A 16,077-nucleotide genomic window follows, 5' to 3' on the forward strand; every position below is an offset into this window, starting at 1 on the left:
ATCTAAGAAGTAGAAATTAAGAGTAGCCAGGATGTGACTGAGCAGCTCTAAGCCCTGTAAATTCATTTTAAAAGATGAAACAACTTACCCTTATTTGGAGCTTTTCAAAGACCCTCTTCTTTAGTACGTCAGGTCTCTCTGTGTGCCCGGAAATCTATGCGTCTCTCAAATTAAGTAGCAGTAGGTGGGGCGTGCTGAACGCCTAACAAGAACAGTTGTTTTTCTTGGGAGATACGTCACTGAGAGCAGCCTCTGAGTCAGCCCACCCTTCTACCAGTAAATGCATTAGGAAATTAGAGTTTCTGGATGGTGGGAGGGAGCCGGGGAGCAGAAATCTCCCCAGTCAGACTCAGGCTCCAGGAAAAAGTTCTGCTTTCAGAACTGGCTTCTAACTTTCAAACATGAAGTTGAAGAAGGTCCATATTTTCCAGTAGGGTTTTTAAACTAGGACTATATTCCATGCAGTGTGTGATCACTGGTTGTGGACATCAAAATCTTTTTTGCGCTCTTATCAGCTTCTGGTGGAATTCTACCTTTTTTCAGATTGATTCAGCCTCTATTTAAAAATGGATGTTTTCTCCCCTCTGGTGGTAAGTTTTAAAGCAGAAGCGTGTTTCAGTATGGTAGGGAGAATGTTTGCCGCTGACCACTGTCAAAACATGCCATTGGTGGTCCTTAGGATATTTTATTCCATGAGCTCTCAAACATTTTCCTCTGGGCCACACACTCAGAATAAAGATTTGCTTGTGCCACACCGATTTTCTAATTGATAATGAATAACATTGGGAAACAAAAAGAAACAACAACTAGCAGTGCTTGATTTATAACATAGAAGACAAATACTTTATATTGTTTAAATGTTTCTTCCTATTCTAAGACCTTCCCGCCACCCTTGCCATCCTCTCCTCCCACATCCTCTGAGAATTACGGTTCTGAAGCAAAATGGGCAGAAGCCATTCTAACTACCGTATTTTTTGCTCTATAAGACTCACTTTTTCCCTCCTAAAAAGTAAGGGGAAATGTGTGTGCGTCTTATGGAGCGAATGCAGGCTGCGCAGCTATCCCAGAAGCTAGAACAGCAAGAGGGATTGCTGCTTTCCCTGTGCAGCGATCCCTCTTGCTGTTCTGGCTTCTGAGGTTTTTTTGAAATATTTTTTTTTCTTGTTTTCCTCCTCTAAAAACTAGGTGTGTCTTGTGGTCTGGTGCATCTTATAGAGCGAAAAATACGGTAATTTCTTTACGGGAAATGAGCCTGTTTTTAGTCAACAAGTGAAATCACCACCGTGATTGGTGGGTAGGGAATGGATATATTGCATTTGTCCATTTCAGTTCCTTTTAGTTTCTCAGTTTTTTCAGTCTTAAATCCAGTCCCCCACATTACTGTAGTAGAGCTTTGGGGCAGCGGGGGGGGGGGGGGCGGGGAGAATCTTCATGAATTTTTGTCAGCATTTTTGTGTGCAATTTTCCAAGGAAACACATCGTTGTATGACAGAGCTAACAGCTCTGAATGGCATTGGTATAGTTGAGTCTAACCTTCCGCTGTGCATTATAACTGAACCATTCAGATTTCATTTAAATTAATCTTATGGCCTTAGATCTTACAATAGTCTTGAAAAACCTTTAGTGTTTTCTCAAGATAAATTTCTTGATTTTTCACTAAAAAATAAAGGCTGGCCTTACAGATGTTGTTTCCTATTCTAAGACCTTCATTCTCTTAGCTAGATCTTACATTCTCTACCAATGACTATCATAGTATTGAACAACCAGGGGGATAATGGGCATCCCTTATTGCTACTCTAGAGTGCCTTTTTTATCTTCTGCTGTCTACACATACAGTAGCAACTGGATTCCTGTATATTAACTTAACCCAAATAACAAAAGTAGGTGCCAGTCCCAGTTCTGCTTAATTTGAACCTGTTATTCCCAGTTGACTCAGTCAAATGCCTTTTCAGCAGCAATAAATACTAAGCCAAGTGGATCCTGTTTATTATTACAGGCAACTCCTTATTTACACGGGTCCAACTGACATGCAACTGCGACTGCATGCACTGTGCCAAATCCAGAAGTGACTTTAAAAATGGCCCTCAAAGAGCCCAGAAAGGGCAAAAAGGCACAAAAACAGTGCCTAGCAATCTCACAATACTTGCAAGTGCAATCCCAGAATCCCTTGCACTGACTGTTGAGGCTGACCATTGAGGCTGGACTTTCCAGACTGATACTGCTTTCCTTTTTCCATTTATTTTTTATTTGCATTTTCAAAAACAGGAACAGAGCATATTTAACCCCCTGCCCTCCTCCTGTCCCACCAAATACAGCATGTATACATATACCATATGACTTCCCTTCCACCCTTTTCCTAGTTCCTTTGCTTTTCTACCACTCCGCATAATCCACATCTTTTTAATCATCCAGTTTGTTACCTATTAAAAACTCTATCTATTTCAACTCCGCTGGATTTACATGAGACCTGCTAAGCTATGTATTTGTTTATGCTGGTTTTTAAAATATTCGATAAACATTTTCCTTTCCCTTGTATTCCTTATCTTTTTCTCTTATCCTGTTCATCAAACCAGCCAGTTCAAACATTTTATACTGCCATTCTTCCTTAGAGGGTACTATACTCGTTCTCCACTTTTGTGCCAATAAGGTTCTAGCTGCAGTATAGTAATAAACCCTTTTGGTTTTGGGGGGACCTTCGTTGTTACCATTCCTAAGAGAAAAATCTCAGGTGTTTTAGGGAAAGTTTTTTTTAAAATATCTTTTTTTAATTCATTATATATAATTTCCCAACATTCCTTAATTATTTTACAGGACCACCACATGTGAAAAAAGATCCCTCATTTTCATTACACTTCCAACATATACCTTTTTCTTTTTTATACATTTTTGCCAATCTGGTGAGTGTTAAATACGGATAATGCTTTCCAATGCTCTTTAAAAAACAAAACTTTGACATTTAAGTTCCAGCTTTAACTGACATATTTTGGTAGCCCATTAACTCATGTTCATTCTGCTCATTAAAAAAAATTATGAACTAATGTTTCCCAAATGACTTTGTGGTTCTAAAGTTTCTAATAACTTATAAAACATTTAAAACATTTTTAAAATAGCACTTAACAGTAATATCTGGGATTCTAGTTGCTTTTACAGGTTTTTAGCCTCTTTTACATGGCGCTGTGGTCTAAACCACTGAGTCTCTTGGGCTTGCTGATCGGAAGGTCAGCTCTTTGAATCTACACGACAGTGGTGAGTTCATGTTGCTCTGTCCCAGCTTCTGCCAACCTAGCAGTTTGAAAGCATAGCAGCGCAAGTAGATAAATAGGTATTGCTGTGGCAGGAAGGTAAATGGCATTTCCGTGCGTTCTGTTTTCCATCACGGTGTCCTGTTGCGCCAGAAGTGGTTTAGTCATGCTGGCCACATGACCCAGAAAGTTGTCTGTGGACAAATGCCGGCTCCCTCGGCCTGAAAGCGAGATGAGCGCCGCAATCCCATAGCCGCCTTTGACTGGACTTAACCATCCAGAGGTCCTTTAGCTTTTTTTGCATGTAAAGGTAAAGATACCCCTGACCATTAGGTCCAATCACGGACGACTCTGGGGTTACGACGCTCATCTTGCTCTATAGGCCGAGGGAGCTGGCGTTTATCTGCAGACAGCTTCCGGGTCATATGACCAGTGCCACCCGTGTCCCTTCTTTCTTTTTACCTTAAGGTCCATAAATAGCAACACCCTAGTGGTCCCGGGCCCTAAGGAAGTCAGATTAGCCTCAACCAGAGCCAGGGCCTTTTCAACACTGGCTCCAGTCTGGTGGAACGCTCTGTCTCATGAGACCAGGGCACTGCAGGATCTGATTTCTTTCCGCAGGGCCTGTAAGACAGAGTTGCTCCGCCTGGCCTTTGGCTTGGAATCAATTTGATTCCTTCCCCCTCTTTCTCTTTTCCTTTCTCCTTCTGTGTTGGAACTCCTATTTGGGGACTTCCCTGGCTTTTTTCTGGCCCATGTAGGACCAGTCTGGATAGTTAGCCTTGGTGGAGACTTGACGTTTTTATCCCCAAAAATTTTTTGATTGAATTTCCACTGAAATGAGGCTGCATTTTAATGTTTTAATGTTGTATTTTAATCTTGTTTTTTAAGCAGTATTTCAATCAATTGTTTTTATATCTGGTGTTAGCTGCCCTGAGCCCGGTCTTGGCTTGGGAGTGCGGGCTATAAATAAAATTTATTATTATTATTACTTGTAAAAGTAGCTAAAAACAAGCAAAAGGTCTCTAGAAGTATGTCTGTAGGAGGGGAAATATTATATAGAAAAGGCACTAAGTATCATGAAGATTAGGGATGCGGGTGGTGCTGTGGGTTAAACCACAGAGCCTAGGGCTTGCTGATCAGAAGGTCGGTGGTTCGAATCCCCGCGACGGGGTGAGCTCCCGTTGCTCAGTCCCTGCTCCTGCCAACCTAGCAGTTCAAAAGCACGTCAAAGTGCAAGTAGATAAATAGGTACCACTCCAGTGGGAAGGTAAACAGCGTTTCCATGCGCTGCTCTGGTTCACCAGAAGCGGCTTAGTCCTGCTGGCCACATGACCTGGAAGCTGTACGCCGGCTCCCTCGGCCAATAAAGCAAGATGAGCGCCGCAACCCCAAAGTCGGTCACGACTGAACCTAATGGTCAGAGGTCCCTTTACCTTTACCTGTCATGAAGATACCTGTTCTACCAGCATTTTCTTCAAGCAGAAACAAATCAAAGAAAGAAGGACTAGTTGATAACGCCACAAATTATTGTCAAATGCTGCTTGCTTGGGTATATACACCCCCAAACATAAAGGAATATATGCCAGAAACATAGGCTCAGATTATTTGGGGATGGTTCAGAAAGATGGCTGGTCTAGCTCATGTGCAACAAACAAACAAACAAACAACAACCCTGACAACAAAAAGTTAGAAATGTGATCTGTTTTTGCAGCTGCTTCTGTTCTAAAGCAGAAGTCAGGAACTTCCATTTAATGGGTCTAATTAGGTCTACCAGACCTCCGCATTTGGCCTGCAAGGCTGTTTTGGCCAAGCCACCCCCACTTGCTTTACAAGTAAAGGCACAGCCACAGCTGGGCAAAAAGGGGGATTGCAGATATAATCCACTGGTGTATCTGACTTTAATTCTGCACGTGCTCAGTAAACAGACAGCTGACACCATATGAGCCAAGATTACTTACCTCTGTGCAGTTAGGATAATCCCTCAGGCTCTCCCCTCTGCAAGACCCTAAACCCTTAAGAACCAGTTAGCTGTGGGGTTTCCCTTAAAGTTCTGAATTTTCCCAATATTGTACACTACGTTCCTTGTCTGTTTATGTTCTTTTATGTTAGGGCCTCTCTGCACTTGCCACTTATAGTCATATACAGTGGTACCTTAGGTTAAGAACATAATTCGTTCTGGAGGTCCGTTCTTAACCTGAAACTGTTCTTAACCTGAAGCACTGCTTTAGCTAATGGGGCCTTCTGCTGCCGCCTCACCACCGGAGCATGATTTCTGCTCTCATCCTGAAGCAAAGTTCTTAACCCGAGGTACTATTTCTGGGTTAGAGGAGTCTGTAACCTGAAGCGTATGTAACCTAAAGCGAATGTAACCCGAGGTACCACTGTAGTTGCTTGCTTGTTCTGACATTTTTAAGAATGAATTTGCTGCCAGTGATCTGCCCCTTTGGCTGCATGTTGCTGTTATCAGAGAATGAGCAGAGATATAGTGTGCAGGGTTGAAGAGGGGGCGTGTCAAATATCTGTTACTATTTTTGCAGTGCAGTTTGTGCTGATTGGAGCCAGTCATAGTGAAAGGAACTGAGTCATCCACAGATAATTTGCTCCTAGTGTCACTCTGGAGAAGGTGTGTGCGGAGAACACTTAATTGTTCTGTGCGCTTCAAAGCTAAGTATTTAGGAACACTGGAAACACAAGGTGCTTCAGTTTCAAGAGCATGGTGTGCAAGCTGTGTTGTATACTATGGAACATTGGGGGGATGGGACCACAACTTAAGTCACTCTGAAAGAAGATACAGTCATACCTCATGTTACAGATGCTTCAGGTTACGTGTTTTTGGGTTGCGGACCGCAGGAAACCTGGAAGTACCGGAACGGGTTACTTCTGGGCTTTGCTGCTCGCGCATGTGCAGAAGCGCCAAATTGCACCAGTGCAGACATCCAAGGTTCCACTGTATTGGGCACTCCAAATCATTTGTCCACATATGTGTACAGAAAATAGTAGAAATAGATCGATTTAAAGGATACTTGCAAAACCATATTGAAAAATCAGAACCCCTATTAGAATAAACAAGTTCCGTTTTAAATACTGAAATACTAAAAAAAGATGGATAACAATGTGTAATAGAAAAAGAAGCATGAAATTAGGTTAAAGGTGTGTGAAAGAAAGTAATAGAAGTGGAAAGAAATTGCAATTGAGTAGATTGGAAGTCTAACACAAAGGTGGGGTGAGGGGGGGTGGATGATGATGGGAAAAGGAATTATCTGTGGGACTGAATGTAGGTATGTTTGTATATATTGAAGGATTGTATGAAATGTATGTTTGTATGCTTGTATATTTGCAATATGCGTGTATTTTATAATAAAAAGTTAAACAAACAAAAAAGATATACATCGATTGTTGCAATGCATCCTTAATTTCCCCAGAATGGCTGGAGAAACCCAACCAGATGGGAGGGGTATAAATTATTATTATTATTATTATTATTATTATTATTATTATTATTATACAGTTGTTGTTGTTGTTGTTGTTCAATGTGTGGCCCATGGATTCTATGTGGAAATATTCTTGTGGCCCACTGTTTTTGAAAAATTGGCTGTTCTACATCCAAGTGTTCATAGCAGACCAGCTTTTTTCAGCTGGTCCACATCACCCCCTGGTGTTCAGAGTGCTTATTACAGTGAAATGTGAACCCAATGGGATTTATTCCCAGCTAAGTGCATATCAGATTGCACCCTTAAACATTTTAAATATATTGATAGCTTCTTTAACTGAACTGTTTGGAGTTGCAAGATTTAATTAAATACTTTGATTCCACATGATTAATGGACACCAAAAACATTCAGCAAATATTTTTATTTCCTCTGCTGATTATACGTATTCTGCTGTTCTAGACCTTTGTATTTGAAGATACATTAATTCTGCCAACATCATGTATCAATGGACAAGTTTCTCAAATATGCACAGCTCTCCTTTCTCAATTATTCCTTGACTGTTTTGAAGTCAGTATGTGAACAGGATTTGTGGGAAGAAATTGATAAGATGATCCACAAAAATGATCCACAAAACAATTCTATTCAGTCTCAGCCTCTATTATAGAAAACTCGATGAAAATTGTTCATAAATGGTTCCTCCCTCAGTGTTGGAAGTACAGGGATCAATCAGTTAGTAACCTAAGGGTTAATTCTGTTTACATTCAGCCAACTGAAGTGGGGGTGAAGGTGTTGCCTAGCAACCACTCAGAATGACATGATCCTTGCTGGGATAACTTGTGCTCTGATTGGCTCTGTATATCTGAGAGAGTTTCTCCACTGTATGAGTAGGTATCTGTGGCCCTGCTGTAGACAAGGCCTGAACTGCTAAGAAAGACAAAACATTACTATTTGTTTCTTCTCATATTATCTACCCTTTTTGTTCAGTTTACCCAATAAAGTATGGTCAATTTCTTTTCTCTCTGGACTCCATCTGCTTTATTCAAGTCACCCTGTTAACAATCAGTTTGATTTGGGTACTGAAAACAAGACTCCAGTCCTAGAATGAGCTCACAGAGAACCCCCGTTTTCTAATTCTAACTGTATGCCTTTTGCACTGGGTGGTAGATCTTGTGGTTCTACTAAAAAAAATCCCCCCCAAAATAAGGTAGATCCAGGAAGGCTGATGTTAAGTTGTGGGTGAACATATCAGATGACACAGCGATTCTTCAAACAGCTCTTGTTTATTCACAGGCCAGAACAGAACTGAACTGAAGGGTTCAGCCAACCTGCTTATATAGAGCTCCACTAGAACGCAACAGTAACCATTTTCTGTAACTATCCAATCACTGAACATCACTTTCGATCCCTTATTTGCATATGTGGACCTGAACTATCTACAGTATCTCCCTGCTGGCCCAGGGTGAGAACTTCAGTACATAACACCCCTCCTCACAGAGATAAGGCGTTAGTTACAATCGTAATGGTTTCCTTATATACAGCACTACACGTAATTGTTCAATTAGGCACAAAAGCATATCAATTACATTTCACCTACTTCCATTAGACTGACAGTATTACATGTCCAACAACATAGTCCTTTAAATAAGTTGGGCACTTGGAAACTCTGCCAGACCGCCAAGGAGTGGTACTCAGGTCCGGAGGGCCGACCGATTCTTGCTGAGGCTGTGGCGCGACCCTAGGTGGCGTTGAAACCAAGTGCCCTGGATCCGCTGCTGTGGGTGGAACCTCCGCAAATGGAGTTGGTGGAATGTCAGGCACGGCAGTGGTCTAAGTCTGTGGTAAGTCTGGCAGACCCTCTGAAGTGGCTTGGTTCGGCTCCACACCGGCAGTTTGCGAGAGAGGTGTAGGTGGAGCCTCAGCATCTGTAAGTGTCTCTTCCGGAGCCACGAGCGCAGTTGGGGGCACCACGGTAGTGTCCAAGTCCCCAACCCTGCACCTAAGCTGGTCTATGTGCCGGTGCCACAAGCGTCTGAGTGCCACCTGGTACGAGTGAGGTCCAGTGACTCCCACTACTGTGTCTGGCACCCAAGGAATGTCCCCCACAAAATTCCGGGCAAAACCTGGTTTCCTGGAACAAAGGACTGTGGCGCGTTGGCACAGCCTGGGGGTTCGGCCACGGCAAAGTCCAGGTGCAGCCGGTCAGGTGGAGATCTGAGGCGGCAGTCCATAAGCAGTTCAGCAGGACTCCGCCCTGTGGCCTCATGAGGGGTGATGTGTTGCACAAACAAGTATTCGACAACCTGCTCATGCCAGTCTCCCCGGTCCAGGCGCGCCAGTGCCTCTTTTGCCAAGTGCACCATTCTCTCTGATCCACTAGAACGCAACAGTAACCTTTTCTGTAACTATCCAATCACTGAACATCACTTTTGATCCCTTATTTGCATATGTGGACCTGAACTATCTACAGTATCCCCCTGCTAGCCCAGGGTGAGAACTTCAGTACATAACAACTGAAGTCTGCCTGTGCTTGCTCCAATAATCACCAGATTAATCTGAGTTATGTAGAATTCTACCAGATCCCTACATGGAAACTTCGCAAAAACAATGGGAAGAAGCTGTCACTCAGTAATAGAGCCACTACTTGCATGCAGAAGACCTCAGCTTCAATCCCCAGCATCTTTGGGTAGGGCTGATAAAGAACCCATTCTGAAATCCTAGAGTGTGGCTGCCAGTGTGGACAACACAGAGCTAGATGGAACAATGGTCTGACTCCTGATAAGGCAGCTTCTTGCATTCCAAAGATATATGGGGCGGGCAATATTTTTATCAGCACTGCCAGTGTTCCTATTTCAGCAGCCACAGCCAGTGATGGTCCTCTGTCCTCTGCTTCCATCCTATTTTTAGAATGAAGTATACAATCTGTACCAGAGAGAAGCTAACAGGGAAAGTAACACAAGTTTTGCTTGGAGCCTGTGGTCAGCTAGTCAGGCTTTTGGTGGTTGTTTTCTTTCTTTCTTTTTCCTTTTTCCACAGTAGGGGAGCGACCCCTGGGGAAAGTTTCCTGATGCATTTAGAACAGTGGCCGCAAAGTTGAGAGATGGTGTATGCTCAGACACAAAGGATTGGCTAAACTTGACATTGAAGGTTACCCCTCCTGCTGCTATATATTCTGAGCAGCACAGGCTTTTTGAGCTTAGAGACACCTGCTCTTCAAAAAGAACAGAGCCTCAAAGAAGCCTACCAGAAACCCTCTACAGAAGAGTAAGTTACTCCCATGTTTGCTAAGGGTGCCTTCAGATTGTCACTGGTTTGTGGGAGGGATTCAAGAGCATACTGTAAATTTAGGTTTGTGCCGTTAAGGTGAGTTAAAGTGCTCTGTTCCCCTAGCACAACAAATCCACTTTTAAAAACAAGGGTTGGACTTTTTGCAGTTGGGAACTGGCAGGGAAAGGGTGGGATAAATGAATGATTAACGGGAAGAAAATCAGGATGGATGCAGGATGCAGGATCCTTTGTCATATGCCCTCCCTGCAAATAAATCAGGATGAATGCTTAATAAAACCGTATAATTTAACCTCTGCATAAGCTTTGTGCAAGTGAATCAGGGCAAATGCTTGACTTGTCTGGAGGAACCCTGAATCTTTGCACTGCTTAGAAGTCATTCTTTTGTATTACTGTTCAGGGTCATGCCAGTCCATTTGAATTTACTTTTCATATGTTTAGATTCAGGATGCCAGACGCAAAGTCAGCTAATGATCTCATAGGATCCTAATGAGCAATGGAGGCAAACAGAATAGCCTTGGCTTCTGCCTGTGGGAGCCGCATTTCATTTGATAATGGAACAGATAAGCCACCTGTTAAGTTTCACCTATGAGGTCTTGGCTATAACACTGGGAAAGTTTTTTAATGGTTGCAAGTGCACATTAAAAAAAGAAAAAGATCCTTAATAAAAGGCGAAAGATTTATACGATCTGAAGAGAAATGAGAGACAAGACTCTTTACAATACTTTTTCAACTTAAAACTGTTTTTATTCAATTGAGTAGTTTCAGATTCCTTTATTGGTTTGTAGTCCTGTTTAGACTACTCCAAAACAAAGTTTAACAATGTAAAAGTAAGACAAGGTAGCAGAAATAGAAACTAACTTAGACAAGGATAAACTACAAGTGAACAAATGTAGAACGCTGAAATTCCTTTGCTTAGACATTAAAGGTGGAACGGTTTTTACCCTTAACAAATATTATGATGATTAAATTGATGATTAAATGCAGATCTGAATAAAAATATGTAAAACCACAGTGAACTTAAAATTCTGAATCTCTTTCCCAGTTTTGACTAATAATTCTAGCTGCAGTGAGAAGATATATCATGATTTTGTCTATTGCTTGCCTGTGGCTTCTGCCTGTGGGAATTTAATGATTTAACATGCCAAAATAACATGGCTAATGGATCTAATGGTAATATAAAGTGTTTTTTCTGGGGGTACCTAATGGGTATGCAGTAGCAGTACCCCCCCCCCCCACACACACCCCAGTGTTAAAAGTGTGGCACTTACTGTGACAACCTTATGGTGGGTCCTAGCGCCCTTTTTTCTTTTTTTAAAAAAAGGAAAGGAAGAAGAACTGGTAGTTTATCCAGTCATACCTTGCAGGTTGATCAACAGTCATTCCAGTGCTTCATACATAATGGGTAGGCATTTCCAGTAATGTGAGCTATATCATTCAAGCAGAATTACACCAGTAATTGTCATTAAACCCCTACATAAATCCGATTTCATATCAGTGCAGAATATTCTAAACATTTTTTGCATAGGGAGTACAAGCAGAAGGTTTGTATAGAATCCAAGTGATTTTGGAAAACAAGGCATGATCTTGATCTTAGAGCTTCTCCGCAAAGAGGAATTAAAACAAACCAATCCGAACTGTACTATAAGAATAACTGAGCTACCAAAATGCTGGCTGACAAAATTCCTTTTGCTTGGATTTATACAACATCTGCCCCCAAGGAAGGATGAGTCACAATAAATTTGGACAGTCTCCTTAGATTAATCCTAATCTTACGAAAATAAGACTTGCTTAACTTTATTATTTTATTGCCAATTGTATGCTTAGGTACCAGTGTGGAAGACTTCCTTCTTTAAGTCTTCAAGAAACACATTTCTGATGCATTTACACTGAGGTGTCGCCATATTGCACAAAGTGTTCTATATTTTCATCCCAACCTTCCTTCAAGGAGGTCAGGGTAGGGTACCTGGTTCACCCCAAACACACAAACACATTTTAATCTCCACAACAACCCTGTGAGGTAAGTTTTACTGAGAGATGGTGAATGGCCAAGACCACCGTATAAGTGTTTATTTGAACATGGATTTCCACAGTCCCGGTCCAATATTCTAAATGCTCGACTACAAACTGTCTAAATCAAACTTAAAATATTTCCTGTTGTATTCTCACCTACTACCTATGATTCCCCACCCCCACACCCCATTACAGCATTATTCCTTTCGGGAACACAGCAATTCACCAGTTCATCACCATCAGTTTCTTAGGATCAACAGTCCAGAATAAACCGAAACAGAATGCAAAAAAAGTGTAACCACAGCTCAGCTATATAGAAAATAGCCAATAACCTCAGGCAGAGATGGTGGAGAAATTTGATTCAGTTTGGATTTAAAGGTGAACCTTCCTAATTTCCACTTTTTGAAACAATACGCAAAGCAAAACACAGCCATCCTTTGAAATTTGAATCCTCCGAATTTTGCAATGCTGTTCTCCGGTCAAGTAACACGTACAAAAATAAATAGTGAAAATAACATTAAAGTGCATTATATTAGAGAAAACTGCTTTGCAAGAAGGGATACGTTATGCAGAATTGCATAGATAAAGGTGTATATTAGAATAAATATTCACTAAAATTGCACTGGCAAGAGCCCCCCTGTCATCATTGCAACCTGCCTTTCCATCTGCCTCTTGAGTGAGAACAAGGAGCAATGAATGCCATTGTCTGCTTGCTCATTGAGTCTCTACCTAGCAAGCAAACTGGGTGGTGGCCATGATGAGGAAGAAAAGCAGCTGCGGCAGCGAGGGATTTGCATTTGAAAGAGAAACTACCTAATTTGCACTTCTCAAGTGAAGTGGGGGAGCATCCGCTTTGCATGCAGAAGGTCCCAGGTGCAATCCTCAACAGTTCCAGGTAGCACTGGGAAAGAACTCTGCCTGAAACCCATAGAACCACTGCCAGTCAGTGCAGACAGTATTTATTTTTTTATTTTTTTTTCAGTGGTAGAGAAATAGGAACAACAATGCATATGTGGTGGAGGCGTGAGGAAATGAAGAAACTTAGTAGTACATGAAGAACTAAAAAAGATGTTGAAAATATAAATAACAAAGAAACCAGAGACATATCTCCTTGGATTGATAGATGAAGAGATACCACAGAGGGGGGATGAATTTTTCTATATGCAAGCACAGTTGCTAGAATAGTGATTGCTGCTAGGAAACAGAAGCTGCTAGGAAGTCAGAAACAATACCCACAAAGGAGGAATGGATTTGTAAACTAAATGAATATTTATTTTGGCAAAATTAACTGCTACAATAAGAAATCAGTCGAATCAAAAATGAAAAAAAGAGTGGAAATGCTTTGATGAATATATGGCAAAATATTGTGCAAAAAAAGATATGCTAATATGCCTAGATTAAAATGTGAAGTACCGGATGGAAGAAAAAATAGTAAGGAAAGATAATAAGAATATATAGATGATTTGAGAAGATTGTGGAATCCAAAGATTACTGTAAATAGTATGGAGGAAATTGAGTGGGGGTGGAAGAAAGTGGGAGGAAGGAGAAAAGAATAATATGATGAACTGAGGAAATATAAATGTAAATGTATGGGGGGATGGGGAAGAAATGGTGTTGGCTTTGGTACATCTGTATTGTAGTGTAATATGTCAATGCAGACAGTATTGAGCTAGATGTTCATACCCGGAGAACATATTGCCCAACACTCTGCAAAATCTAGAGCTGGCAGCTGCGCATTCACTCTGCTGCCTAGTTCAGCCGTGGCTGCTGCTTCCTATTTGTTGATCTGACGCTAATGGAGCAAACCTCTTTTCTCCTTTCCAAGACTTTACGATGCAGAGAAAACTGGCGGCAGCCGTCCTCTTTGCAGCCCTGTGCATTTGTCTCTGCCGGAAAGTGGGCGTCTCCCCATCTAAGCGGAACAAGAAGCCATACACCAAGCGGCCCAGCAGGACCACTTTGCCTGTCCAGAAATACCTGTGCCACGGGGGTCAAATGATTGACGGTGTGGAACTGCAGCCGAACGACACCGACTATTACAGGGATAATTGGAAGGATTTTCCAGACGGACTCTATTACCCCAACTGTTCCTTGTATCGAGAGCCTAACGTAAGCAAAGAAGCCCTGGTTGGCGAGTGTGTCAGTTTTGTAACGCCTTCAACCAAGTTGAACCTGTCTCTAGGAAAGGATGCAAATGACCCCAAGCAGAGAGTGATGTGGTTCGTGATTAACCACTTGTGTGCCAACGAAACATGCAGTCAGCCGTGTCCGCAGCGCTCCAACGCTGGAGCTCTCCGTTTTTCCAGTCAAGCCCTGATTATTGGCCTGCTTGGTCACTCTGTTCTTTCCACAAAATAAAGTTGCATGGTCCAAGCTCCTGATATGGAAGATAGAGCTGTGTAGTTCCCTCTCCCCACTCCAGTCCAGATCTAGCACTTTGGATCATCCCCAATCTGAGCTGGGCTGACCCAAGGCTAACCCAGATACAGGTCTGGAACCACTCCAGGGTGGGGAGTCCTAATGTTTAATTAGGGTTTCAAGTCCTTGAAACATTGCGTCTCCTCCCACCTGCGCTGCCATGTTAATGAGATTTTTAAAACCCTAATTTTAAAATATGATCTGTGTCTCCTCCATCCCCCATCCTCCGTGCAGAGAACCTTCTGGACATCAGCTGATGAGAGGAGGTTTCAATGCAGTTGGGAGCTGCTCCACAGGGAATGTGCTAGAAGAGCAGAGCTTGGAGAGGCTGCCAGCCTCTCCTCCTGTCCTACAACTGTCTGTCTGCCCTGCCTTTTGACAGCCCTGAATCACTCCAGCTGGACCGACATGAGGCAATCCAGGGCTGTCCCAACAGCCAACCTAACCAAAGCCCAGATCCCCCAGAATTGGCATGATATGGTTCAGGACCTGGGCTTTGACCGGTTCTGTTGGTCAGCCCTTTTTGTTGTTTAGTCGTTTAGTCATGTCCGACTCTTTGTGACCCCATGGACCAGAGCATGCCAGGCACTTCTGTCTTCCACTGCCTCCCGCAGTTTAGTCAATCTCATGCTGGTAGCTTCGAGAACACTGTCCAACCATCTCATCCTCTGTCGTCCCCTTCTCCTTGTGCCCTCTATCTTTCCCAACATCAGGGTCTTTTCCAGGGAGTCTTCTCTTCTCATGAGGTGGCCAAAGTATTGGAGCTTCAGCTTCAGGATCTGTCCTTCCAGTGAGCACTCAGGGCTGATTTCCTTAAGAATGGAGAGGTTTGATCTTCTTGCAGTCCATGGGACTCTGAAGAGTCTCCTCCAACACCATAATTCAAAATTATTAATTGCTCAGCCCTAGTAGAAACCAAAGAGGAGACAAGCAGGCCGCAAAGGCTTCTGATAACCTTGCCATTTTCCATGCTTGAATTTCTACTGCGTCAGGCGCACCACTTATATTAGTTGTAGGTATGCATGAGTCAAATCTTTCCCCCGCCATCAGCTTTGCCATTGTGCCCCGCACAATTGAAGGAAGTATGCAAATTGCTAGAGCAGCACAGTGCTGAACTTCTGGCTTATTTTTGGCCACAATAGCCAAAGTTATTTGCATTTGGTCCTTGCCGCACAGAACAAGAAGCGCAGGGCCAGCTGGATGGAATGTTTGCTGCTCACTCAGTGACTTTTGACATCTTCCCATGATGAGTGAGTGCAGGCCTCCCCGATTCAGCACAGATGACAGATTTACAAAGGGCTGCTTGGAGCTGCTTACTATAAAACCATCGTTCCCTGCAGTGCACACATTCCTTTTGCTGTGCTCTCTGAAAGGAGCTTTCAGCAATATTCAGTGGTGTATATCATATACATGTATCTGCAATGATCTTTGGTAGTGGTGTTTTTTAAAAAAGCTATTCAAAGTCCATCATTGTCTGTATTTCCTGCTGTGAAATGTCAAAATTGCATTGGCCATCTGTTTTAGCATATCTTTTATGTATTTTAAGCATTCGCTTATAGTAGAATTCAAGATTTGTGTATTACATACCTCCTTTTGTTCACAATTTATTTTACTGCCTTCTTTTCCCCCCTGCCTTCCCTCCAAAGAATACATTGCCCTCCTGCTTTTATCCTTGCAACAAACCTGTG

The 16,077-nt window shown here is 42.4% G+C and overlaps 2 protein-coding genes and 1 long non-coding RNA gene across 6 annotated transcripts in view; 1 reads left to right on the top strand and 2 right to left on the bottom strand.

The window, feature by feature from the left end:
• LOC309358123 (uncharacterized protein) overlaps window positions 1–226 on the bottom strand; it is a 14,519-nt gene extending 14,293 nt beyond the window's left edge. Inside the window, exon 1 of one of the 2 annotated variants that reach the window (XM_081890955.1) lies at window positions 89–226. The gene's annotated coding sequence lies outside the window, so the exon portion shown is untranslated. The remainder of the gene's footprint in view (window positions 1–88) is intronic. The other variant, XM_081890953.1, reaches the window with a different exon arrangement.
• PRND (prion like protein doppel) overlaps window positions 1–14,588 on the top strand; it is a 15,796-nt gene extending 1,208 nt beyond the window's left edge. The window contains exons 2-3 of one of the 3 annotated variants that reach the window (XM_081891217.1): window positions 9,710–9,937; window positions 13,797–14,588. In XM_081891217.1, the coding sequence (XP_081747343.1) occupies window positions 13,805–14,329 (525 nt within the window). In that variant the 5' untranslated portion in view covers window positions 9,710–9,937; window positions 13,797–13,804 and the 3' untranslated portion in view covers window positions 14,330–14,588. Of the gene's footprint in view, window positions 1–9,587; window positions 9,938–13,796 lie in introns of those variants that run through there. The other 2 variants (XM_081891216.1, XM_081891218.1) reach the window with 2 other exon arrangements.
• LOC309358270 overlaps window positions 1–16,077 on the bottom strand; it is a 44,587-nt gene that overhangs the window by 16,652 nt on the left and 11,858 nt on the right. The gene's annotated exons all lie outside the window — the stretch shown is intronic.

This window comes from Podarcis melisellensis, assembly GCF_964234715.1.
Source record: "Podarcis melisellensis genome assembly, chromosome: 15".
In the NCBI taxonomy this organism is placed as follows: Eukaryota; Metazoa; Chordata; class Lepidosauria; order Squamata; family Lacertidae; genus Podarcis; species Podarcis melisellensis.